General features: G+C 54.1%; 9 protein-coding genes and 1 non-coding gene across 10 annotated transcripts; 7 read left to right on the top strand and 3 right to left on the bottom strand.

The window, feature by feature from the left end:
- Window positions 1-3,525: 3,525 nt before the first annotated feature.
- On the top strand, window positions 3,526-4,057 carry ACRALDRAFT_1062365 (uncharacterized protein). The gene has a single exon (XM_071016592.1). The coding sequence runs from the start codon at window positions 3,742-3,744 to the stop codon at window positions 3,958-3,960; it is 219 nt and encodes a 72-aa protein (XP_070875680.1). The 5' UTR covers window positions 3,526-3,741; the 3' UTR covers window positions 3,961-4,057.
- Window positions 4,058-4,598: 541 nt separating this feature from the next.
- Window positions 4,599-6,251, top strand: ACRALDRAFT_1080818 (uncharacterized protein). The gene is made up of 2 exons (XM_071019076.1): window positions 4,599-5,112; window positions 5,222-6,251. Exons 1-2 carry the CDS (start codon window positions 4,758-4,760, stop codon window positions 5,866-5,868), a joined length of 1,002 nt encoding a protein of 333 aa, XP_070875679.1. The 5' UTR covers window positions 4,599-4,757; the 3' UTR covers window positions 5,869-6,251.
- Window positions 6,252-6,397: 146 nt separating this feature from the next.
- ACRALDRAFT_t134 lies at window positions 6,398-6,509 on the top strand. Its single transcript has one exon. It is a non-coding gene; the product is annotated as a tRNA-Met (tRNA).
- A 135-nt stretch (window positions 6,510-6,644) lies between these two features.
- Window positions 6,645-8,524, top strand: ACRALDRAFT_1062363 (uncharacterized protein). Its single transcript, XM_071016591.1, has one exon. The coding sequence runs from the start codon at window positions 6,997-6,999 to the stop codon at window positions 8,167-8,169; it is 1,173 nt and encodes a 390-aa protein (XP_070875678.1). The 5' UTR covers window positions 6,645-6,996; the 3' UTR covers window positions 8,170-8,524.
- A 1,855-nt stretch (window positions 8,525-10,379) lies between these two features.
- On the bottom strand, window positions 10,380-11,663 carry ACRALDRAFT_1069423 (uncharacterized protein; the record flags this gene model as incomplete). Its single annotated transcript, XM_071017670.1, has 4 exons — window positions 10,380-10,773; window positions 10,861-11,237; window positions 11,293-11,415; window positions 11,502-11,663. The coding sequence occupies 4 exons, from the start codon at window positions 11,661-11,663 to the stop codon at window positions 10,380-10,382; spliced, it is 1,056 nt and encodes a 351-aa protein (XP_070875677.1).
- A 976-nt stretch (window positions 11,664-12,639) lies between these two features.
- Window positions 12,640-14,259, top strand: ACRALDRAFT_1075535 (uncharacterized protein; the record flags this gene model as incomplete). The annotated part of the gene is made up of 2 exons (XM_071018391.1): window positions 12,640-12,693; window positions 12,745-14,259. 2 exons carry the CDS (start codon window positions 12,640-12,642, stop codon window positions 14,257-14,259), a joined length of 1,569 nt encoding a protein of 522 aa, XP_070875676.1.
- Window positions 14,260-14,686: 427 nt separating this feature from the next.
- ACRALDRAFT_1062362 (uncharacterized protein) lies at window positions 14,687-15,736 on the top strand. The gene has a single exon (XM_071016590.1). It carries the CDS (start codon window positions 14,787-14,789, stop codon window positions 15,600-15,602), a length of 816 nt encoding a protein of 271 aa, XP_070875675.1. The 5' UTR covers window positions 14,687-14,786; the 3' UTR covers window positions 15,603-15,736.
- Window positions 15,737-16,533: 797 nt separating this feature from the next.
- Window positions 16,534-18,149, top strand: ACRALDRAFT_1062360 (uncharacterized protein). Its single transcript, XM_071016589.1, has 2 exons — window positions 16,534-17,886; window positions 17,938-18,149. The coding sequence occupies exons 1-2, from the start codon at window positions 16,769-16,771 to the stop codon at window positions 18,020-18,022; spliced, it is 1,203 nt and encodes a 400-aa protein (XP_070875674.1). The 5' UTR covers window positions 16,534-16,768; the 3' UTR covers window positions 18,023-18,149.
- On the bottom strand, window positions 18,146-20,850 carry ACRALDRAFT_1062358 (uncharacterized protein). The gene is made up of 3 exons (XM_071016588.1): window positions 20,410-20,850; window positions 19,090-20,320; window positions 18,146-19,000 (listed from the first exon to the last, which is right to left on the bottom strand). Exons 1-3 carry the CDS (start codon window positions 20,681-20,683, stop codon window positions 18,664-18,666), a joined length of 1,842 nt encoding a protein of 613 aa, XP_070875673.1. The 5' UTR covers window positions 20,684-20,850; the 3' UTR covers window positions 18,146-18,663.
- Window positions 20,851-21,886: 1,036 nt separating this feature from the next.
- On the bottom strand, window positions 21,887-24,328 carry ACRALDRAFT_1048925 (uncharacterized protein; the record flags this gene model as incomplete). The annotated part of the gene is made up of 8 exons (XM_071015565.1): window positions 21,887-22,285; window positions 22,413-22,724; window positions 22,810-22,912; window positions 22,975-23,048; window positions 23,105-23,578; window positions 23,647-23,783; window positions 23,840-23,911; window positions 24,193-24,328. 8 exons carry the CDS (start codon window positions 24,326-24,328, stop codon window positions 21,887-21,889), a joined length of 1,707 nt encoding a protein of 568 aa, XP_070875672.1.
- Window positions 24,329-24,878: the final 550 nt, after the last annotated feature.

Genomic DNA, 24,878 nt, shown 5'->3' with positions numbered 1-24,878 from the left:
CGCATGAAAAGCTTACCAGGGAAACATAATGTGGGTTATGCGTGGTTCGTGATGGCGGAAAATCGTGATCGGTCACTTTCTTATTTCCCAAGGGGTTGGAGAAGAGATGCAGCCTGGGCAGGGACAGGGACAATGTGGAGCGGGCGGGATGAATGAACGGTATTCAATGGTAATTGATACTGTGACAGGACCCTAAACCGGGACTGTCTGGCTTCCTTGGGGCCAACGAAGCCTTGGAAGGATGCATGCAGGCAGGTGCGTTGTCGTCGGTGGCTCGGTGCCCCTGCACCAGACTTGCCCGCGGAAGCCGGGGAGGTGCCGCTGCGATCAGGGAAGCACCCCACCCAGGGGTTACACGAAGGGATTGCGTCTGATGGCGCCCAGCAGACTGCGTGGTAGAGAGATCTTGGAGGCTCCAAGGAGAAGGATGCGAGTGTCTGGCCCGGAAATGAGCCCGATTGGGCAGTCGGCCTGGACTGTTCTGCGACTTATACCTCGTTCCGCCGATTCTCCTCAGGAACTCTCCTCTACTAGGACATTGCCACATAGCACTTCCTGAGAGTTGTGTTAATGCATCGTGTATTCACTGCCCAATGTGTCCCATGCAGCGATATAATTATGTGGTAAATGGAGAATAAGACGCGAAGCGAGGCCCTGCTGGATTGCTTGATTTGGAGCAATGACCGTGTCATGGTTTGTCTGGAACGCGGGAAGAAGCATTTTCATCGTCGTATGACTCGCGCTGTGGACCAGGGTGCTGCACAATTTCAAGTGCATCGAATCAATCTAGAAGAGATCCGACGTCCTGCGTCCCCTAAACGATCGTCAGCATATACCGGTAGGGTAGTCTTGCACCTTCAGCAACAGCGTACAACGTATGTACACCCGTGCCCCACAGGTTAGAAAGTCTATCACTTGTCGTATTTCTTTTTTTCAAGAGAATACGTCGTAAGATTACCTGTACCTGGACGGTCCGGCGTCGTGACATTCGATAGGCTCTTGTCGGACCGGTGAGCGGCACGGCACGCTCCAAGGGGTTCACGCTAGGGTGGGCTCTGCAAGCTTAGACCATTTCCCAGGATTAGTGGCCCGAGTGCCTTTGCCACTTTCCACACATCGACCGCCGCCTAGGATGGATGGATGGTCTGAGCTTGCTCGATTGCGATGCGTCTGTGTATGTACATGTCGGTGATCGGTGGCCACAGGGTAGGTGGTCTCAGCCATTGCTAATGCTGGGCCGTCCGCTGCAAGTCACACCTGGATCAGGCCCATCCAAAGACCGCGGCATGCGGGCCGGGTTTCTGGCCCCAGGCCTTTGCGCTTGGCGCCAGAAACGGGGACGGGATGGCAGCATGGCACGGGGAGATTGCCGTGGAGGTCGCGAAGAGAGCTGTTGCATTATATAATGGCATGTATGTTGTATGGCAGCACTCGTATGGATCGCTGAGTTGTGGCTCGACGGGTTCCGCCGCTCATCAGAGGGTGTTGCAGGTCTAACGGCTTGGAATGTTTCGTGGGGGACACCCCTCGTGACAACGAGGAAATGCAGCCTGCCTTGCCCTCCGATGCGATTTGCATGTGCGGTGACGGATGGAAAGGCTGACTCATGAAGACTCGGAACCAGGGATAGTTGGGTGTAAATATAACACGCGTTCAGGGGTTGAGCTGCAAGCTGTCATGCGATGCGCTTCTCGCTGGCGAGCCTACTGCATGCATCCTGATTCAAAGTCGCCACTAAAGTAAGCGAGCCATCAACCAAGGATCTGGCCAGGATGGGAATCTGTCCTGTATCGGTGCCTCTTGGCTACCATGAGGTGCCGATATATGTATTGGATATGCTGCCACTGCTGTGGTGTCCTCGAGAAGCACTCAGTATAGAGTATCATCGGCGAATACAGATTAATTGAGAAAGTTATGATGTATAAAAGAAATAATTGCTCACGCGGAAGAAAAGAGACGGCCGAGAAGGGGGATAACACGGTTTGTTTTTGGGAAACACTGCGGCGCCCGTACATTTTGATATCGAGCCCGTAAAAGTGGAGTCATAACCTAATAAGTTCTCTTACCTGCAAGCACTCTATTTTTCTATGGTTAAGCGAGGTCTCGGCGGGCCAAGGTACATACAGCTACATCATATCAATATCATTTCATCGTTCCATCATATTCATTCTATGCTGCTGGCTTAGAAAAGAGGCTGTTAACACCTTATCCTGGAGCTACTGCTCGATCATAAGTCAATAGAACTCTTAGACTAGAAATACTTAAGGAGGCGCGCTGATAGTGGAATTAATACAATGTACCTGCATGTACCTAGCCCCGTTAAGACCTCGTTTTATCGTAGAAAAATGGGCCGTTTGTACGTAAGAGAATATACTCCATATTTACGGGCTTAATATCAAAATGTACGGGCGCGCTAATCTTTCCCTTGTTTTTTTTTTTTTTTTTTTTTTTTAAAAAAAAAAAAGGGAAGGAAGAAACGAGGAAGTGATAATACTAAGAAACAGTCCGAAAAAGCTGTCTTGGTTCTGCGACTTATGTAAGCCGTGTGATGTATTCGTAGTACATCCTAAAAAAGGAGAAATGGAGAAAAAAGGACGAGGCACAACAAGTAGTTTCTGCAGGTCAACTCACAAAATGGAAGTTCTCGTTTCCTTCGTCCATACAACGTACAGATTATCAATACGCGGTAAATACTTACAACGTACATGTATAGACGTCCATGGTTCTGCAGATAACAGATCACACGGAATGCTACGATGACCATACGGAGTGCACGACGTACCATGCATTTCCTGTATGGGCAAGCATGACGGCGTAGGGTGCAGTCTTTCAGGGCATTCCAGGGCAAGGGCCCTGGTTGTTCATCTCACTCGCCTGCTCAGGGGAAGCGGGTTCCCTGATTATTGATGGACCCAGACCTTCCTTGGAACGGGTATAGAAGACCCAGAATTCCCACTCTGCTACTGCGAGTGCTAGCCAGTGGACTGCGAGTGGTGAATGTCTCACATAGTGGGCATGGGACAGTGCTAACAGACGAACCCAAGCCTCTTGGCACCATGTCGACGACGGCGATGGTAGGAGGAGTTTAGTCGGAGGAACACGATGATACCACGTAAGCGATTGTGGGTGCAGGACGAGACTGGAAACACAGCAATATACGGGGACGAAAAAAAGGAAAGAAAAAAAAAAGAAAAAAAAATGTATTGACCTTGGGCTGCTGTAGCAATTTTTATTACTGAGCCCCGGATCTCATCAACCCAAGACAGTCAGTTCCCGCCAGGCTATCGGCACCATTGAGCATAGGCCACATGTGTTCTCCAGATGCAGACTACAACATGTGGCACACTCTCGACCGACCTCATTTGTTCCACCCCTTCTCATGCACTCTAGCTGTCCTGGCCTGGCAGCAACCCGCAGTTCACATACGCATCCCAAACATCATGTGCATGTTGCCTCTGGGGTAAGTCATGGTGCGCAGTGTGCTCTTCACTGCTCGTGGACGAAGAAGTGGTTCGCTTTCGCACCGGGCCTAACTAATCACCATCGTCTGGCTAACCCCGCCGCTTAACAGCACTAAGCGGAGTCGATTCCGATCTCATCCCACCTATCGACAACGTAGGCATTTGTAAATCCGCTGAATCCACACTGGACCTCTGCCCTCCAGGTTTTTGGGAACCCTTTCTTAGCGTTTTCGTCACATTGGCTCCGCCTCGGACCCTAATACACGTCAAGAGTTGTGCGATGCCCCTCTCAACTTGGACCCCTGCTTCATACTTTGTATGCTTCCCCATCTTTGTGTTTCTCTTCAACCCCATATTGCATCACCGTCTTGTCCCCGAATCGGCTCAACTGATAAGGGGCAAACAAAGTCACTGGACGGGCGCCGAGTCTCCTCATCGCTCGCCCACTCACCCTCTTCGGTCCTTGTTTCGTGTGCACTTCTTCGCCGGCGTTCAGTGATCGAGCGGGCTGTGCAAGCCGGTAGTGCGCCCCGCTGATCGTGAATGAGAAGGCCGTTGCCTCCCCCTCTTTATATCTAAAATTCCCTACTTTTAGCTTCTCTTCTTTTATTCCCTCCCCTTGCATCCAACGTTGGCCACCCTTCGGACCTTCCCCTTCAACGTGTCTGTCTTCAGTTTTAGAAATTAAGATTTTAGAGAACCGGCCCACGGCCCTCTCCTCTTCACCTGGCATCAAATATTTTGACCTTCGTCCCCTACATATTTCTTTATTTGTCACCCCCACCCCGACCTCGGTCGAGTTTTCGAGTTCCTCCGACCGTCATCCGAACCATATTCGTATACGCTTTGTGCCGGATGCCAGCTTGAGTTCCAGCAAAACGGTTTTCAGGGTGAACTTGAAAAAACGAAAAACGCCAACGCCGGGAAGTCCGTCCTGAATTAAGGACAGACTGACCCGACCGACTTTTTCCACTTTCCGTTTCACGCACCACGACACTATAAGTACCACATCTAGCGCCCTGTAATACTCGACAACTCGTCATCAACCGATACACTGTTTTACGGCGACAAGGCCCGGCTGCCGACACACAACTCGTGCCGGCTCCGGCCATCCCTCACCGAGGTTTTTCAACTCCCGAACCAATGCCTTGATGTTCCATCAGCCTCTTATGTCAGACCTCCCCGATGTGACCACGCGACACATGACGACAAGACAGAAATTTAACTCTTAAGCGAAGAGAACATTGGACAGACCAACAGGGGAAAAAAAGAACTACACATGGCAGAGCGAACAAAATGGAAGCATTCAATACCGGAATGTTCGAACTGGACGACGTCATTGCGCAGACCCCGGAGCCGCTCGTGCGGGCCATCCTGCTCGCCTTGTGCGACGACACCCGAGTCCGGACCAGGGCGTTTCAATACCTCGCTCGGTTGGAGCAGCACGAGGCCGAAGCGCGGCGACCGAGCGTTGCCGTTAGCGCCGCGGGTGGTGAGGAGGGGTCGAGAAGTCCGACTTCGGCTTCTTATGCGCACGGAAACACGAACCCCATGAAGAGAAAGAAGACTGGTGCGCCGCGCATCTGCGCCCAGTGTGACATGATTTTTACGGATGAGGAGAATGAGTTTGGAGCATGCAGGTATCACAGCGGTGGGTTTATCTGTTTTCTTTTTTCGTTTCTTTTTCTTTTCTTCTTCTTTTTTTCCCCCTTTCCCCTCCTGTGACACGAGTGGCCTGCATTAACACACGGCCTCACCAGGGATCCTTGAACTGGCCGACGAAACGAAAATAGAAATAGACTGGGACGCCGTGTCGGTAGAAGAACTAGACACGGAGTCACACAGAGAAGCCTTCCCCGCAGCGTTCCGGTGGATCTGCTGCCGGGTTGCAGCCGACCAGGCGGGATGTCGCCGCGGACGGCACGAGGCGAACCCGGACCGGTCACGGAAAGGCCGGGGGTCAGATACCGATTCGCGGGTTTCGAGTCTGGACGAGGATCCGTTGCAGCTTGATGCCGAGGACGACGATATCGAAGGCGGCGATGCCAGCGGGCCCACGACGGAGGAGATGCGGATGGATAGGATCAGGAGATTGATTGGGAGTGGCGGCGGCGAAGACGAAGACGAAGACGGCAACGGCGACGCGCATGGTACAAGAAAAGAAGGGCGGGGAATGCACGGGGGGAGGTTTCTGGGAGGAAGTTATCGGTGGGTACCACTGAGAGAAGCGGGTGGTGGGAGTGCGACGGATGGACGGGAACCGCTGCGGCGTGGACAGAGTGCAGAGGTGGGTGGTGACGGAGGGGCGGAAGGACATGGAGGGTTAAGAGACTCGGCAGCGGTGGTGAGACCACGCTCGGACTCTCATCCGATGACGGCAGCACATGCCCTCAGGGGGATTCGGTGAGATGGGAGGGAGGGACGAGCCAAGGGGAAGAGGGATGCCAATCGGTCGGGGTCTGCGACACACGCCATTTGGGAAAAGATTCCAATGGCACCGCTGGGTGTTGCTATGAAAGAGCCCACGGTTGGATAGGGGGCTGACTGTCCTGACGTGGAAGAGTCAATGTTGCGAGCCATCAATACAGTCTGGGAAACGTTCCGACAAGTGGAAGGTCGTTACGATTATCGGTGCTTTTGCCGAGCCACTCACTGTACGAATAGGTACTGTCTGGTTGAGGCCCGTTCCTCGCAGATCTGCCAGGGGTTGTGCTTGGTAACCTTGTTCACCCCAGGCTTCAGTGCTTTAAATTCACGACATCATCAATCGATGTATATGCTGTCTTCGACGTCGCAGTAAAATAAAGAGTGGGAGATGATATTCTTCCTAGAATGTACATACATACCATACCGTTGCTTGATACCCAACTATTCGTATAGCCGGCACAATCTGCGTATTACCTTTTAAGTAATAATTGCGCTAACTATTACCAGTTGTCTCCGTGGCGCAGCGGTAGCGCAGTAGTCTCATACTTCCTCAGTATGACCAAATCAACAATAAGATTTGGAGATATCTAAAGGTCGTGAGTTCGACCCTCACCGGGGACATCCGTTTCTTTTTTCTTTTTATTCTTTTTTGAATAACTACCTAGGTAGTTACATAGTTCCTCGCCTATTTTTTTTCTCCCCTTCTTTTTTCCCCTCTTTTTTTTCCCTCCCTTTTTTTTCTCCTCTTTTCTTTCGCTCTCTTCTTCCTCCTTCACCTCTTGGCCAATTGCCGCCCATGATCCTCAACTCAACTACGTTGTACATCCGCGCTTGCTAATCAATCCCAGACTTGGGCTGCACCATGGTGAATGCATGTCATGGGTTATATTATGCGAAGCGTCTCAACCTCAACCTTTTTGCAACCCCTCACTCACCTTGCACCGTACCCAGTGTCTTGACCAACGCAATGATCCAGGCCGCCACCATCACCATTCCTCTTTAGCATGGACATGTTAGCAAGTCCCCGAGCCAGCCAGCGCCAAGTCAATTCGCCCTTATTCGGAGTCTCACCACTACGGTGACCTCCAGTTCCCTCCCAACTCTCACCATGGCCACTCTTCTCACCATCCCCCGCGAATTACGAAACCAGATCATCCTCCACATCCTGCCCGAGCGTCGTTCTCCGCCTGCTTCGCACGTGCAATGTAACCGTTGGGTCCATATGCCCGTCTCCTCCTTCACCAACGGGGTCCTCCTCTCCAACAAGAGCGATGTCTACACCGAGCCTAGCCTCCCCGAGAATGCCACCAGCCTTGCCCTCGTGCCCCTCACCCGTACGAACCGTCAGCTCCGGGACGAGACCCGCGAGATCCTCCGCCGTCTCCACTACCACCTCGACATCATGCACATCAGCACACCCAATGCCCAATCCACCTTGATGCCTACCTGGATATCGGCCCCGACCTACGAGAAACACATCGACTCTTTGTACATGAGCATACGCCTTTTGAACGGTTCCCAGAGTGCCGGGGCTGCCCATGTGGTTCCACCCCCACTCGGCGATTTGTATTCGTACGCCAGCCCCGTCGACAAGTCATACCTCCACCTCTTCCAAGCCTACTTCCAACGCGGCCCCGCCATGCACCAGTCATGTCGCATGGACTCGGAAGCCGCCTTTAGCGTCCGCAACCTCACACTCGACATCCAACAACCGGAGCCGGGCACCCGCTTCGACTTTGACCCCGCCACCTACAGCGGCTGGCCGTCCACCTGGGTCTCGTCCGAGGCCACCCCGGACGGGGACCTGGGCATGGCGTCGTCACGACACGCGTTCCCCACGGGCGGGGCGGCCGAGGTGGACCTGGACAATCCCGCCGAGCACCTCGCCTACTCCATCTGGCGCTGGCTGGGGTTCATGCTGGCGGGGAAGCGCAACCTGAGCGGGCGCATCCTCTACCAGGGCGTGAGGACCATCGACATCCGGGTCGCGGGCCGCCTGCGCAAGTCGGTCGACGTCACCGAGGCGTTTTGCCGGCTGCCCAGCGACCTCGGGGCCGAGGGATTCTGGCCGCTCAACCGGTTTCTTCACAAGTGGGGGTTCGAGGCGTGGAGGGATGGCACGATCGAGACGCGCAAGCGTCGCGGCCTGTGGGATGAGGGTGCTGGTGAGCGGCTCCTGCTCGCGGGGGATCCGGAGTGTGGGTTGCTTATTCCGGGGCTTTGGTGGGCTCTTTACGACGAGGATTACCGCCCTGGCGGTCACGATATGAATGAAATGTGAAATTTTGAGCGCGTGGCGTTGTAAAGTTGGTAACTGGCTGGATCGATTGCATGGGGATTCGGCACTGGGTCTTGTCTCTCACTGCACCATTCTGCTCCACGGAAGCATTGTTCGCAAAAGCGACGACCTATTAGAAGTCATCATGTGGATGCAACAGGGGCAAGCTTGTACGACACACCCAGTTTCTTGTCTTCCATCAGCGTCTATGGACACCACACGTCCCTGGGCACCCAGGCAGTCATCACGGGGGTTTGTCGGCTTTAAGGCTCAGCCCTGATCATCCCCGAAGAACCCAGACAAGTGACGTAGATGGAGCCGCCGGTCGTGTTGATGGTTCCATAGCCATGATCATTCTAAACATGCCAGATCCATTGACCCGCCCAGTTTGCTGTCCTTGCAAACATGCGCAACTGCAGGAAATGCTAGGGGAGGCAGTGCAGTAATCGATGATATCGCCTTTTACAACGAGATGTAGAACTTGTGCGTCTGCGATTTATCCATGCGAGCTCCTCGCATTCCCCGCGCTTCTCAGCATTCCACGCCAGACGATGCCTGTTCTCGACTGTCGTGAGGAAGCACCGGACACTGGGGAGTGAGCGCGTGATGCGGGCGTAGATGCCGCCGTTGTCAACTTTGCCCGTGGACTTGACCACGTCGATGTGGAGGTGGTAGGGTAGGTGTGGATAAGCAACCCGTCAAAGTCCAAACACCGAACTTTATGCCAGTCAGGTGCGTTACTTGGATGAGTAAAAGGCTTTATAGGCCACCATTCAGGGGCCTTGGAGAGGGGACGAGGCTTCGGTGTGGCCGTCGGATCAGAACTGGGATGATTTGATTGTCATGTCGTTTTTCCGGTGATACTACTCTACCTAAGCAGGTGGGTCTCGAGAGGATACTCAGGGTACGCACACAGGATTTAACTGGAGAAAGAGGAGATACCAGTTTCATAGTGGGGTGTATTATGGTTAGTTGATGCTGAAGTAATGTCGAGATAAGTGACAATTCCTCGAGTTGGCAGGAATCAAGATGACGATAGACCGACCACCTAGTCAAGTCGTCCTTGGCGCCTCGTTGATACGGGGGATGACAAGTCTTCATGCGGAATATTATCTAAACCGTCGTATTAGACAGTGGTTCGACTAAGGTGTCGAGTAATATACCCCACGAAGCACGTTATAATGTGATAGCCGCCCGAGACAACTTGCTTCTTTCCACACTAGTTTGTATTCGTACCTCGGTAAAGTCAGCAGAATGGTGGCTATGGATAACTGGACACTAATTAGTGGGACGCCTGGTAAATGGCACGGACCAAAGTTGCAGCCGATCCACATTAAGTTGCACGGACGATTTCGTGGAACATCATCGCCCTTTGATTTGAACATATTTGTTTATCTAGGATCTAGAGTGCATTTATCCTCTAAAACAATGTTATAAGCTGTGGGATCTACAACGTACTCGCGGCTACAAAGGAGGCATGAATCATTGTTTTGTTGCAGTGGTCACCAATGAAGGACAGGCGTGGGGGTCAGAATACTCTTCATTTATAGCTACCCACTATTTTGCAGTTTAAGGGTTAGGTCGTACGAGAGTATTGTGACAGGTCATAAGTAGACAAGTTGCGTTGTACTCGATAGTATGTTACAATGCCCCTGAGGATATCCACGGGAGCAGAAGAACACTCGACAACGAGGTCTGGAGATTTTTGGAGATTTTAGACGCGCCAACAAGAAATGTTTCACGCCCGCAATTCATTTCGGATTAATCTGTTCTGTTGTCAAAGCGGTATGGGACACGGACAGTTGTACGCTCGCGCTAATCTAGTAGCTGCCGTTGCCCGGGCGGCCCGGGCCACCAAAGAGCCGTTCCATGATGAAATGTTCCGCTCCCGTTTGTATAGCTCGTCCTTTGTTTACAGATATTGATTAGGTTCTGCTGTGAGTTTTGAACTGGCAAAATGACGTTTGGTCGGGAATGCGGTGACCTGGGCTGGTTGTGGGCAAAAAATAGATATCACGCTATGTGCGAATGGTTGTCTAGTTGTGGATGATAGATACACAAGATTGCTCTTGGCGAGATCTTTATTATATAATTTTCCTCGACTTGTTTTCCGGGCCGGCCCATATCTCAATGCATTCACTTTTCTACCTCACGTCGCTGTACACACGTCCCACTCGCGCCGGACCATGATGCGCGGTACGCTGGGCTGATGCTCAATGCCGAAAGTCCAGCGCCCCGTCAGTGGGCTCCGAGTCGAGGTCGCTGCTGTTGGCGGTCGAGGGCTTCCCCCCACGTCCCGACGTCACGCCGGCCTGGTGGCTGGGGCCCATAGGTCGTAAATTGTACTGGCTCGAGTCGTCCTCGAGCGGTTGGAAGTGCCGGTCGGCTTTGCCGGTGTTGTTCGACTCGCTGGCGAGGTAGCCCGACTGCTCGGGGGTGTATTTGGAGGGACCTAGCAAAGGTCGGAGGAGAGGGATGCAGGCGAGGACGACGGCGACGCTGGGCTCTAGGCCACTGAAGATGTTGGCCAACGGGATGGTGTAGGTGATGTTTTCAAAGTCCATTGTGGACAGGACGGAAATTCGGAGGCCGCTGATGATGCATGTCCTAAAACGCACGCCTTTTCGTCAGAATCGTGTCGCGAGAAGGGGTAGGGGGGACTCGAGGCGAGTCTCCTCTGAATCAGGTACTTACACCACGCCGGTGCCAAAGACGCAGATCAGAGTGACTCGCTTGTACATGGCCATGTGCAGTTTGTAGAGATGCGGCATCGGCAGGACCAGCACGATGACATCGGTGACGAGGTTGATGGAACCGGTTACGGTGAAAGAAGTGACCTGGTCGCCGCATTTGCCGCCGGGGAGGGTGGGGTTCCAATTCATCTCGAAAGGCTGGCAGATCAGGCAGCCGGTCAGGATGGTCGCAAAGGCCCAAAGAATGATGACGATGCCCGTGCCGCGGGCGATCCAGACGAGCGATGCGACGGGGAAGAGTTTGGTGTAGAGTAGAAGGATGGACAGCTTAGAAAAGGACAAGCTGAGAACCCAGAGGAATTGAAGGGGAATCAAGAGCTATTACCCCGTGAGTGTGTCTTCTTTTGTCTCCAATGGCGAGACTTTGACCAACCTTGAACAACAAAGTGAGGGGCTCCATGCCGTATGTCATGACGACGTCTGTGACATGTCCCCATCCTATGCCGGCTCGCAATACACCTGTGATACTGACGGATTGGAGGCCGACAGCGAATATCTGGGTCGGGGTCAGTTCCTTGGTCGTTTCGGTTCGGTTCGTCTTTGCGAATGCCAATCGCAACCGTGGCGGTTTCCCCAACTCACACAAGCAATGACAACACAATAATCGCTCAGGTCGAAGCCTTTTCTCGAAATGCGTCGGGCGATCAGGCGAAGGCATACCGCGAGGACGGGTAGGATGATGAAAGAGATGGCGACACCAAGGACGGCCCTCTGGTCGGACGTTTCTACCGGAAACGACGCCATTTTTTGGTTGTCAAAGGAACGATCATGAAGCGAACGACATAAAGCAAGCAACGAAGAAGCCAGCGCCAAACAACAATGGTGTAGAAAACGAAAGCCGACCAGAGGGGAGAAATGTCCCGGAATCCAGCGAGTTTTTGAATGTACGTTGTAGGTGTAGATTCCACGGTCGGCCCCTGGGACCCGATTATTTTTTGTGCTGAAGAAAATCCTCTCCTTAAACTGCCGTTCTGCGAACCGGCAGTTGTCCTAGAAAACCCCTGTCCATGTTTTGTGTGGAATTTCCCGGTTGTACACCGGGGAGCCATAGCACCACTGCCGGAGAGAGGGGGGGACCCCACCCTTACAAAGGAGACAAGGGACACAAAGGGGACAATGGCCCGGGGAGGTGTTCCTAGTCCACGCGGGGACAAGGATGCGACGTGCCGAAACATGGCTAGCAGGGATAATTATCCGTGGGCCAATGGTGACGATTGGATACCAAGCGGATGGTTCCCCGTTACCTGTTTACTGGTCCACTCGGTCCCACTTGGCCGGGATTCTTTGGTGGACTAGTGCAATAAGGGTACTTTTTAAGACAGGCATATGGGTGCAGGTAATCTCCCCTTTCCCCTTTTCTTTTTATCCTTCCAAACAAACCCCGCTTGGAGGTGTAAGAGGTGTATTAGCGATCTTCAGTACCGTTCGCTGCATTTGTACGTTGTATGTGAGTGACATTACCATTTACGTTGTACATATTCTGCAGATGATACAACCTATCCCCGGGTCAGGGCATGCATGAATGACTAAGGTCCCTGGATGCGACCTCGGTTAACGTTCTGTTTCTGTCCACGGCGAGGCCGCGTCCCTTTTGTCCCATGACAAGAACACGAAGCCCAGCCAATTACCCTGTCGACACACCGGTTTTTTTGTCTTGTTTTTCTTCCTCTTCCCGCTCCCCCCAGTCGTGCGAGTCGTACCACCTCACCTTTTGCTTACAATGGCCGGTGCCACCCCCGTCATCCTGGCCGTGCTGGTCAGCGTCGTCGCTACGGTTATTTACTTCTCCTTCCAAAAGACCGCGTCCGATGATGGCACGCCCAAGCTCCTAAAGCTGCCTCTGATCGGTGATCTCCACAGCTCACCCATCGACAAGCCGCTCCTCAACTGGGACGCCTGGACAAAGCGAAATGGCGGCGCCGTCGTCACGCAAAAGCTCTTCGGCATCGTGCCCATGGTGGTCATCAACTCGTCCGAGGCCGTGACGGAGCTGTTCAGCAAGCGCGCCCAGTGGTACAGCAACCGGCCCGCGTCCACCAGCATGGAGATGATCACCGGCGCGGGGCCCGGCAAGTCCAGGTTCACCCTCATGCACGACTACGATCAGGATCTCCGGCTGCACCACCGCATCCTGTCGCCAAGTCTCGGGGCCATCGCCGCGCCGCGGTACCAGCCCTTGTTTGAGCTCGAGACGAAGCAGCTCCTGTCGGATCTCCTGGCCACCTTGAAAAAGACCCAGGACCAGGTGGTTTCCACCAAGACGGTCTACCCGCCCCTCGAGCGCGCGCAGTCGAGCGTCATTGTTGGTCTTCACTACGGCCTGCGCATTGAGAAGCACGAGGACGAGACCCTCCACCGCATCATCGACACGCAGGTCAAGGTGACGGAATTCGCGGCCAACCCGGGCCTTCCGGATTTCATCCCCCCGCTCCGTCACCTCCCCGCCTTTTTGTCCCCCTGGAAGCGCTTCGCCGACAAGTTCTTCGCCGAGCAGGTCGAGCTGTACATGAAGCTCTTCAACCACGGCAAGTCGTGCGGCGGGTGGAACGCGACCAAGCAGGCCATCGCCACGGCCAAGAAGCACGCCGGCCCCGGCGGCGTCGACGACCTCGACCTCGCCTTCACCCTCGCCACGTCGATCCAGGGCGGCATGGAGACGTCCCCCCGGCAGATCCTCTGGCTGTTCACGGCCATGCTCCACAACCCCGAGTTTGTGCGCAAGGCGCACGCCGTCCTGGACCAGGTCGTCGGGCGGGACCGCCTGCCTACCTACGCGGACCGGTCCAAGCTGCTGCTGATTGACGCTGCGGCGCACGAGCTGCTCCGCTGGCGGCCCATCTCGCCCGGCAGCATCCCCCGGAGGGCCGACAAGGAGGACGAGTACAAGGGCCAGAGGATCGCCAAGGGCGCTACGCTGATTGCCAACGCCTGGGGCATTGGCCGCGACGAGGCCGTCTTCGACCCGGCCTTGGGCAATGTGCAGGAGTACATCCCCGAGCGGTGGATCGCGGACGATGGCAAGGGGCAGGCGAGGCTGCGAACCGATCTCCCGCTCGCGGTGTTTGGGCAGGGCCGCCGCATCTGCCAGGGGAAGAGGGTGGCCGTGGATGGGACGTTTATGCAAGTGGCCAACCTGCTGTGGGCGTTTGACGTGGAGGCCGTCGACGAGGTTGATGTTTGGTCCATGGAGGTGATTGGGCTCATGACCATGCCCAAGGAGTTCAAGTTTAAGCTGAAGCCCAGAGGGCCTTGGGTGGCGGATGTGGTGGAGCGCGAATGGGCCAACGCCGACAAGGATTTGGGCGTGGTTATGGGTTCTTTCAACGATGTCGAGGGCTGACTTTTTTCATTTTTTTCTTTATTATTTTCTTCCACTCCCTTTGTAAGTCTTCTTCTTTTCGCTGTCGTTCCCAGTCGTCCCAGTCGTTCAACCGTCTGGCAGTACACAGCTCTGATACCCCGGTGGTATGGCATATAATTGGTATATAGTACATAGTAGTAGCGGTGATGATGGTGGCATTTATTGACTTGGATCAATATCAATATCCCTATTCACAGAAGACACGCGTCGCAGCCCATTATTTGGCATCCTTCATTATCGTACAATTAGCATCGTCAAGTTGTCAACACCACACCTCAATTCAAGGTCCGGTCTCGCAGACATGGCCAGCATGTCATGTGACCTGCTCGGAAAGCGGGGTAGTGGACTTGATCAAGTGACCGACTGTTTCACTCTTTGAAGAATCCAACATCTTCAAACCCACAGCCCCGCAGTCATCCTGCCCTAATGCATGCCAGGCCACATATCCAAGCCCTAGCACCTTCTCTCACGACGCCTCTGCCCAGAATACACTAGTACGCCTCAACATGGGCACCACAAGCATCCACATCCCCTTCATCGCCATAGACCCCTCACCTCCCGCGAGCCACACCCACACCGTCGTCTTCCTGCACGGCCGCGGCGACAACGCCCGCAAATTCGCCGCGTCGCTCGCCTACTCCCGCGACTCGCAAGGCCGCACCCCAGCCGACGCCTTCCCCTCCTTCCGCTGGGTATTCCCCCAAGCCCCGACCCACCAGTGCGCCAGCCTCCCCGAGACGTGGCCGCAGTGGTTCGACGTGTGGAACGTGGCCGACTTTGCCGAGAACGAGGACCTGCAGGCCGTCGGGCTGAGGGAGGTCGTCCCCGCCCTTCGCGGCATTCTGGCTGACGAGGCGCGGTTGCTGGGTGGCCGGTTCGACCGCGTCGTGTTGGCGGGGATTAGCATGGGCGCTGCAACGGGGGCGCACGTCCTTTTCAACCTCGACGTGCCGCCGGCGGTGGGGGGACGGCTCGCTGCTTTCATGGGGTTCTCGTGCCGGTGTCCGTTTGTCGGCCGAGATCTCGCGGGGATGAGGCGGGTTCTCGGTCTGGAGGGTACCCCGGACCACGGCGATGTTATTCGTAATACGCCTGTTTTGCTGGAGCATTGTGTCGACGATCCCCTTGTTTTGGTGCAGAGCGGCTATGGCATGCGCGATACCTTGCGTGGGTTCGGGGCGCAGGTCGAGTGGAAAGAATATCCAGAGGGAGGACATTGGTTCCATTCACCCGACGGTATGGATGATGCTGTGGACTTTTTAAACAGACATGTCCTTGGGAAGAATGGCTCAGTAGGGGCCTCTGCCATGGACTTGTCGTAAGCATAGGCACGGGGGTTTTCAAACGGTATGAGAGTCACGAGGCATGATGATGATTGATGACATGGCTTCACCTGATATAGTACCTAATAGATTACTTTCGAGATATTCACTCTCGGTCTAGGAAAATTGAGGCCAATTGAATGTTTTCCATTATTTCTTTCTCCTCGGTATGGTTATTCACGTCTAGACTCCGTGGTGTCCTGGGTCCGATCCTACGAGCCCATGGAGAATATCGATCAGATCATATGATTTTGAGTCCTAGAATCTCGAATAGGCTCCATATTATATGTCTTTCTATAATCCAGCTATTTCTGTTGCACTTTGTGATCTTTGGAGCTGTTTAGTGTCCTGTGTTTAAACTCCTCCGGCTTCACTATTTGACTCGTCTTCAGCGACTCGATCGACGATTATCGAAATAGCATTTGCTTGGAATTGTCAGATATTCCGTCTTATATCTCTTCTACAATGGAGGAATAGAAACAAATAAGTTACAGTGACTGTAGGATGCTGAATATATAGAGACTTATATACTATAACATGAGTGTCTAAGAGCATGAGAGCGTCTACGTCTGTTTAAGCACGCCGCTAAAACTCCGACCATGTCACTTCGGCGGCGGCCACTATTTATATATGTAGTACGCTACTTTACAGACGAACCTCCTATAATTGGATCAGGGGTCATGATGACACCATAGTGTGTCGGGCGATGTCTCGAGGCGACCCATAGTCAATACACTAGAAGGCCGGAATATGAAGTCATAGTCAGTGGCTAGGAGAACTGCGGACCTGAACGAATGCAGATTATATTCTTTCAACGTTGCTTGCAAATAATACGTGCAATTGGCCTTGGCCTTCTGTCTACGTCATGGACTCGGAACGTTCTTTACTATCACCCCGTCCACATATTCAAGATAATCCAAACTTGCTTCTACCGACACCGCGGCTCACTATTCACATTTACATACAATACAAAATCGAGGCTGAGATATCGTACTCTCATCTTATAACCGTGGAAAGATTCGATATCCGCCAATGTCATCAGCCATTGTTGTCGGTGCGACAGGTATGTCATCCTCAATTGACTCGACATCTGGACATCTGACCTCGCCCAGGGTTGGGTCTGGACATGTCAACGAGCATCCCCTTGGTGGCACATCCTAACACCCATGTCCCCAGGCATCCTGGGCCGTGAGATTGCCTCCCAGTTGGGCAAAAGCCCAGACAAATGGCCAACCATTTACGCCCTATCCCGCTCCAAAAAGGGCGACTTCCCCCCGACCGTCCGCCACACCTTCATCGACCTCACCAGCTCAGCCACCGAAATGGCCCAGAACCTCAAGGGTGTGACGGCCGAGTACGTCTTCTTCGCCGCCTACCTCCAAAAGGACACCGAGCAAGCCAACTGGGACGTAAACGGCGACATGCTGCAGAACTTCCTCGACGCCCTCGAGACCACCGGCGCCGCCTCCTCCCTGAAGCGCATCGTCCTCGTCACGGGCTGCAAGCAGTACGGCGTGCACCTCGGCCCGCCCAAGAACCCCATGCTCGAGACGGACCCCTGGCTTCGCGACCCGGCTTCGTTCCCGCCCAATTTTTACTACCGCCAGCAGGACATCCTCCGTAAATTCTGCGAAGGGAAGAATGGCGGCAAGGTCGGGTGGACGGTCACGTACCCCAACGACGTGATTGGCTTTGCGCGCGGGAACTTTATGAACCTGACGACGTCCCTGGGCATCTATGCCGCCGTGGAGAAGGAGCTGGGCCACGACCTCGTCTTTCCCGGCTCGGAGCGTTTCTATTCCGGCTTCGACTCGTTCACCGACGCCGCGCTGCATGCGCAGTTTTGCGAGTGGGCGGCCCTTGAACCGAGGGCTGCCGGGGAAGCGTTCAACGTCGTCAACGGGGATGTGGAGAGCATGCAGAACTTGTGGCCCCGCGTCGCCGAACGGTTCGGCATGAGGGTCAAGCCGGATCAGTTTGTGGCTGGGTACGGGACCCAAGGCAGCTCTTCGCAGCTCGCTGATGTGGCCCCCGTGAGCGTCTTGGCTGAGAAGGCTGGTTTAGAAGGGAGGGTCGTGCCGGGAAAGCTCGAGCAGCGTGTCGACCTTTTGAAGTGGAGCCAGAGGGAAGATGTACGGAAGGCGTGGGATGCCTTGGCAAGTCGGGAGGGACTCGACAAGAAGGCCTTTGACGAGGCTACGTGGAGTTTCCTCGGTTTTGTCTTGGGAAGGACTTATGATTTGGTCGTTAGCATGAGTAAGGCCAGGGCTTTGGGCTGGACTGGGTGAGTTTGAAGCCATTCCGTTGGGTGCCGCTTGCACTGACTCTATCGCAGGTATAAAGACACCTGGACAGCCATCTCGGATGTATTTGATGAACTTGAGGAGGCAAAGGTTCTGCCCAAGAGGCGGTCAACATGACTCAACTGACAGGTGCGCGGTCGAATGGACGTCTCAATGTAAAGTTGCCATTTCACCTAAACTGGCCCTTGGTCATGGCACATGAACGTAGCACTGTAGAGAAGTGGGAAAGCTGGATGAGATGGGGAAAAAAAAAAAAAAAAAAAAAGAGGTTATTCCGACTGGTCCAGGTGCCGACACCTGCATAGCTGCCACCAGACACTATTGCCTCGTCGTCCGACACCAAGTCCATTGTCTTGTCGAACCCCGAACCCCTTTAATCGTCCCAGAAATCTTCTTGGAATCTCTGCATCTCCTGAAGTTCAGTATGTGATCTTCGTTACGGCGCATTAGACAGCTTGGAAGTTTTACGCTAAAATTACTCTTCCCTTCATACTACAGTACCATCATCTCTCCCTCTGTATGAACAGGGGCGGTAGACGGCTATACGTGACAACGCAAGACTCTTCCCACGATCAATATACAACCCAACCCCTGTTGTAAATACATGCAAATACATGATCATGCCATCACTATAATCAGAGATAATATGTATGTAGATATTCAACCGCAAACTCCCAAAACGCCACGCTCTCTGGTCGTCCCAAGAGATCACGCATGCCATGCTAACAATGCCGAATAGCAGGCTTCGAAACTAGAAATTACTGTGCATCTGTCGCTCCGTAATCATGTCTCGCGTGCTCCTCCTCCTGCTCCCTGAGCGACGGCATCCTTTCCAGGCCCGCCTGCTCCTTGATCTCCTTCACCGCATGGGAATGGATCCGGAGAGTCACCAACATATACACGACCAAGGCAACGCCAAGTAGGGTGCCTGTGACAGCCAGCAACATGTTGACGGGAAAAGGATCGCCGCCCAGAGGGCCATGGATCCAGGCGTCAAGACCGTACTGGCCAAAGATGAAGAGACCGGAAACGCAAAGAAGGGTGCCGTAAATCCTTCCAAAGGTGGCAAACCCAAACACCTTGGTGGCGTAGTCCCTGTAAACAATTAGCAAACGCGTCTATACCTCTGACGATGCGCGCCGTGCTAGGGAAGCAAGGAAGGCGGTAAAAGCGCAGGCACTTACGAGATGGCCGAATAGTAAAGTGGTCTGAAAATGGCAAACCCGATGACCATGGCATACCCCGCCCATAAATAAGGCAGACAGTTGAGAAACGACACGACGGCGATGAAAACGGTTAGAACGATAAAGATGGCCGGCACCGTGAGACTCTGGAGCAGAATCCCAACCAACGGCGTAGCGAAGATACCGCCGAGGGGCAACGCGGCGTCAAACAAGTGGTTGACCCGCTGCGCCAACTCGTCGCTGCCCAGCATGTACCGGTACTGCGCGCGGAGGGTGGCGATGGTAAAGTTCATCTTTAGCATCTGGTGCGCTGTGAGCAGCAGCGCGAGGATAAACCACGGCGTCATCATCTGCTTGTAGGCCGGTTTGCCGTGGAGCATGCCCCACACGCCCGACGCCTCGAGCTGGTATTCCACCTTGCGGTCGCGCTCGGCGCGCTCCTCGTGCCCGCCGGTGAGGTCCTCCAGGGCGTCGCGGCGGACGCGGCGGCGCGCGGCGCGTTTCTGGCGGACGTCCAGGCGCTGCTCGTCTCCCGAGATTTCGTCGTCCGACGCGTGGACGTCGCGCGAGTGGTCGGTCGAGTGCTTAATCTTGACCTTGAGCTCGCCGGCCGAATGGTATGCGAGGCGCGGCATGTAGGTGAACTCGGCGACGAGGATCAGGAGCGGCACGATGAGGTAGGAGAAGAAGAAGGTGTTCAGGGAGAGGTGGCGGCCGTCGGCCGCGTCGTAGGCCATGCGGTAGAAGAGGAAGACGGCGGCCGAGGCGTCGAAGGCGCCGGTGACGAGCGCGACGATGACGCCCGAGTGGCGCGGGAAGGCGTTGGCGAGCTTGAAGCTGGGGATGAAGAGGAACGAGCCGCCGAGGCCGAGGAAGAAGTTGCCCGCCATGTACCCGTGGAATTTGTGGAAGGAGAAGGATAGACCCATGAAGACGCAGCCGGTGGCGAAGAGTAGGCAGCCTGCCACCCAAGCGACGCGTCGGCCAAAGCGGTCCAGCACGGTCCCCGCGGCGAGCGAGCCGACGTTGGCGGTGATGGAGGCGACGGCGAAGAAGAGGTTGAGGCGCAGGTCCTGTTTGGCACAGGGGATATTGGGGTCTCGAGGGACGTCATCTGGGGGACACAGGTCGCTATATACCCCCTCGGCGATAAGGACAGGCTTGAGAGCGGCGAATCCAAACGTGATGCCCGATGCGAACCAGCAGGCTACGATGCCGGTCAAGACTTGAACTGTGGAGCGAGAGATGTCGAGTCAGTGCGTGTCCAGGCCAGACGGACCATGGGGCGCCGAGAGAAAGACGAGGGATAGGAAAACTCACTGAATCGTCTTAATTTAGAGACTTTGTAGGCGGAAACGCGACGCTCCTTTTTCTCGACGGGCGGGTCGAGGAGGGCATCGGGCGAGGCAAAGGCGTCAAAGGTCAAGCGTCGAGATCTTGACCTGGCAATACCAGATTGCAATGGACTAATGAGCGGGCGGTTGAGTTGTTCCTCTTCGTCTGGGGCCCCGTCGGGACCCAGTGGATGAGTAGCACCGGGCGGTGCTTCATAGTCGAAGCCTTCAAGGGGGCCACTTGTTCGGGCGAGTGTCATAGGCGGCAGACAGGAGACGGCGCGTGCGGTTCGTGGATTCGACTGTCGACAATAAGGTGCCTTAGTTTATCGTTTCCTGGACTCTGGGGTTCAAAAGACGAGACGATAATATCGCGATGATGGGGGATGAAAGTAATGAATGCAATGGGCTAGAAAGTTGCAAGCTCTGAGCCGGTGTTTCGTGCGTTAGATGTTGTATAAACACTATGACATCATGGCTTTAAAACTCGTACGAGACCAATTGTCGGAAACCAGGGAGATAAGATAAGCAGGCGGTGCCTGACCGTTGCACAATCTCGTATACCGTTTGACATGTACTTTTACACGGAGTACCAGAAGATTCAGCAAGAGCGGCAGTGTCTCTAAAAATGGGTTTATCTGCCGGACTAAGATAAGGTACCGAACATGGCGTTACAAGGTAAAGATTAACGACACGGGGTCAATTAACCAGGTACTCAAAACAACGATACAACAATAGATAGGTAACTTCGTCGTTAACCAAGCCTATCATCTCCTGCTCTTCTATCATAGCCGTCTTGTAAGAAATCCCTAAATTGGTCTCTGGATTATCGTCGCGATTATGGAAGTACCTTGAGATGACGCGTTGCGCGTGGAGTAGAGGATACGAAGTAGGTAGGTTATGGAAAGGATCGCCGTGGTAACGGCGAGGGTACCTTGAGAGGGGTATTCCTAGCCGCCAATGTACTGGCATGTTCCTGGGACTTGAGGTCCCACTTTTTCCCCTACCATTTAATGCTTCTCCGCTGATATACAACGTAGGTACAACGTACATAAGTAAAGTAAATTAAGCTGGGTTTATGTACTTCGTATACAACGTACTCGTCGAGGGATTATTGACGCGAACGACGCATCACGACAGTATCGGAGAAACCCCACACCTGCAGGTACCCACAGACCAGGTCTAACGATACTCCCTAGAAAAGTAGAAAAGCCTCGAATTACCGAGTACTTACAGAGTACCCACAGGACTACTTCGCGCGTGCGGACAACAAAGGCCGATTTTCTCCTTGCGCTCACTGTAATCGAGGATCGATACCATCTCGTCCTTCGTCCTTTGTATACAACGTATATCTCCCACCACTACATCCATGCCCGGTGCCTATCGACTTCACCGTCTTACATTGCCCCTTTCGATTCCGACTGTCGGCCCCTATATACAGTGAAGCTATTTCCCACCAACGCCTACACATCACCCCAGTCCTCCCTAATCAGCTCGGCCCCCTTCTCCCCAATCATGAAAACAGGCCCAACAATGTTCACGTCGGGAAGCACGGGGATGACGCTGCAGTCGACAACCCGGAGCCCGTCCACCCCGTACACCCTCAAGCGGGGATCCACCACCCCGCCGTCCTCGCGCGGCAGCATCCGGTTCGTGGACGACGCATGCCAGTTCGGAATGCTGTTGGCCTTGATGTAATCGAATATGGCGTCCTCGTCGTCGTCGCCGACCGCCGGGCCGGGGCTTACCTCGCCGTGGTGGGGGCCGATTGTGAACTTGTCGAGTTCTGGATGCGCTAGGATCTTGCGTAGGTACTTGAACGCCTGGATGGCGATTGCGCGGTCGGCTTCGTGTGCGTAGTACTATGTGTTGTCAGTTACTCTACTATCTCGCCCTCTCTTGTTTTTGAGAATGGGAAGAGAAGTAAAGACAACGGAAAGCAGACAAGAAAAAGATAAGAAAAAGGGGGAGGGGAGAGGGAACGCGTACGTTCGGGTTGATAACCGGCGCCTGCGCCATGGAGCTTCCTTTAATCGTGACATTGCCCCGCGATAGCGCCACCATACTACTTGCGGTCAGGGAGATATAAGATTCGTTTGGCAGAGGCGTGTAGTATGGCGTCGGTCCGCCGGGATACCAGATCGACTCGTACAGATACTCAATATGAGACTGGTTCGAAAGGCCATTTTCCACCACAGCCCCGGCCCCGATGTCCTTTAGCTCTTTCTCGGATAGCTTCTGGAATCCGTTGGTGATTCCCGACGGTGCGGTGTATACTCCCGTGCCGTTGGAGTAGAATTCCTGGCGGGTGTATAGCGTATCAGCCGGTGTCGACAGAAAGCCAGGGACCAGGGCTTATGGGATATGCGCTATAGTATGTACTCACTTCTTGTGCATCGGTGAGGAGGTCAAACTGCACCAAGTATTGAGTCGTTGAGTCTCTCTCATCGACCTTCGCCATGATACTGAACACGCTATGATCGTCCAGGCTGCGCAGAAGTTGAGTACTTGTTCCGACCTGATAGGCAGCATATCTGTAAGGGACACGTACTGCTGCCCTATATTTTCATTGATGACGATGGGCTCAATGCCATACTCTTCCAAGACGTCTTTCGGACCATATCCCTAGTATACCGTCAGTTGATCGGTAATTCGCATCGTTCAGCTGAAGTACGACATACGGAAAGCATCAAAAGTTGAGGTGACTGGAACGCCCCCAGACTAACGATAACCTCCTTGGCAGCGTGAACCTGATACATCCGTCCTGTGGGTTGGTCCATAAACTGCACTCCCCTGACGCGCGGCGTCTCCCCGTCCCTGTCGGCGAGGAGCTTCATTACGGCAGCGTAGTGCAGAACGTCGAGGTTTTCCCTGTGCATAGCCTTCTTGAGGTATCCATCGTAGCTGGAGCTGCGGAGAAGGTTGGCATCCAGCGTGGCGGTACCCTGCTTAATGCCTGTGCTGTTACCCATGTTATAATCGTGTACAACGGGGATGTTGGCCGCTTCGCAGGCGTGCATGAAGCCTATACTCGTGGGCGGGACGTAGCCCTGGTATGAAATCTCCAGAGGCCCGTTGCCGTAGCCTTTGGGGTCCCAGGTCTTATAGGTGTTGTCGAAACCTTTGCTTGGGTCTTGGGGGTTGAAGTGAGTGCCCTGGCAGCTGAGTTAGCGGGGAGTGGAAGACGTCAAAAGGGATTTGTGCGAGTTGAAATGTGCATCACCTTGACAAAAAGCGGCCAGACACTCTCCCAGCCCCAACCTGAGTTTCCCAGTTCCTCCCACCTGTCGTAGACAGTGGATGTGCCGCGGCCGTAATAGAAACCGTTGATGATGCTGCTGCCGCCGAGACCTCGACCCCCTAGTTTGTATGTCAATCGAGGAGAAACGTGTGGTTTTGATACCGGTAAAGCTTACGGGTATAGTCGAGAATACGGTCATTTAGATGCTCTTGCGGCGTTGTTTGAAATCGCCAGTCGATGGCAGTCCCTGAAGTAGGTCACAGGTAGATTAGAATCATGAGTTTTGGCGGCGACAACGCCAGCCCCTGAAGGATTCCAGTATACCAGCGAGCAATTGGTTGCCCCCCAAAGGCTTATAAGCGGCAACGATATTCGGATCAGGTCCAGCTTCCAAGACCAGAACCCGATGCTTGCCAGATTCGGTGAGACGGTTCGCAACGACCAGCCCGGCAGTGCCCCCTACCACTAACATCAGTATCTTTGGCGCGTAGTGTACAAGAGAAGGTGACTGGACAAAAGGGAGCGCACCTCCGGCAATGATAAAGTCGTATTCTGCTTGGATATAGGCTCGGTCGATGCCTTGAATGGGTCGAGCGATCGACCCCTGAATGCCCAGGAGGGATAGGAGCGTAATACTGATGGTACTAGCCTTGGATCCGAACATGATTGACCGCATTCACTTGTACACCAGCTTCAACTCGAGAAATTCTGATTAATTTTGCTGGTTGAGGCGCCGCTTGGCCAGTCAAGCCGGGGGGAGGGCAGGTCAGGGGGTGGACCGCAGTGAGATCCCTAACCAACACGGGGACAGAGAGAGGAACAAATAATACACGAGGAAGAAGACAGTATTATGGCTCAGTAAAGGAATCCAGGTGAAGGTCTCCGTCAGGGAATATTCCATGCACGCTATATATGATGGGCTCCGGACGTGATGGCGCAGGAACCTCCATACTAGAGCCAACGATCAAAAAGGTCATCCAATCCAGGACGACAAACCCCAAAAGTCAATCTGTATATTCTGCGTCATCATCTTTGAGACGGACAAGACAACCAGGCGGTCGGAACGAGCGGGAGAGACATCTGATCATTGGAGATTACAGCTTACTATTTCCCAGTGCCTGACACCCACGGAGTTCATGGCCCGTTGCGTATTTGCGGAGTCCTTTGTTGCTCGTGCTTCTTAGCTTGGTCCCGGCCTCGCGAGCTAAAGCAAA

The sequence above is a fragment of the Sodiomyces alcalophilus genome (assembly GCF_042370955.1).
Source record: "Sodiomyces alcalophilus JCM 7366 unplaced genomic scaffold ACRALscaffold_3, whole genome shotgun sequence".
Classification (NCBI taxonomy): Eukaryota; Fungi; Ascomycota; class Sordariomycetes; order Glomerellales; family Plectosphaerellaceae; genus Sodiomyces; species Sodiomyces alcalophilus.
Note: the sequence above shows the minus strand (reverse complement) of the source record. Positions and strands in the feature narration are given on the sequence as shown.

What these genes read in the sequence shown, in the direction of transcription:
- ACRALDRAFT_1062365 (XM_071016592.1), top strand. Translation starts at nt 3,742, where the DNA reads ATGCCCCTCTCAACTTGGACCCCTGCTTCATACTTTGTATGCTTCCCC.
- ACRALDRAFT_1080818 (XM_071019076.1), top strand. Translation starts at nt 4,758, where the DNA reads ATGGAAGCATTCAATACCGGAATGTTCGAACTGGACGACGTCATTGCG. An exon ending in AGCATGCAGGTATCACAGCG is followed by an intron (nt 5,113 to 5,221) that starts GTGGGTTTATCT and finishes CGGCCTCACCAG; the next exon opens with GGATCCTTGAACTGGCCGAC.
- ACRALDRAFT_1062363 (XM_071016591.1), top strand. Translation starts at nt 6,997, where the DNA reads ATGGCCACTCTTCTCACCATCCCCCGCGAATTACGAAACCAGATCATC.
- ACRALDRAFT_1062362 (XM_071016590.1), top strand. Translation starts at nt 14,787, where the DNA reads ATGGGCACCACAAGCATCCACATCCCCTTCATCGCCATAGACCCCTCA.
- ACRALDRAFT_1062360 (XM_071016589.1), top strand. Translation starts at nt 16,769, where the DNA reads ATGTCCCCAGGCATCCTGGGCCGTGAGATTGCCTCCCAGTTGGGCAAA. An exon ending in AGGGCTTTGGGCTGGACTGG is followed by an intron (nt 17,887 to 17,937) that starts GTGAGTTTGAAG and finishes ACTCTATCGCAG; the next exon opens with GTATAAAGACACCTGGACAG.
- ACRALDRAFT_1062358 (XM_071016588.1), bottom strand. Translation starts at nt 20,683, where the DNA reads ATGACACTCGCCCGAACAAGTGGCCCCCTTGAAGGCTTCGACTATGAA. An exon ending in CTCTAAATTAAGACGATTCA is followed by an intron (nt 20,321 to 20,409) that starts GTGAGTTTTCCT and finishes CTCGCTCCACAG; the next exon opens with TTCAAGTCTTGACCGGCATC. An exon ending in CTTTACTATTCGGCCATCTC is followed by an intron (nt 19,001 to 19,089) that starts GTAAGTGCCTGC and finishes AATTGTTTACAG; the next exon opens with GGACTACGCCACCAAGGTGT.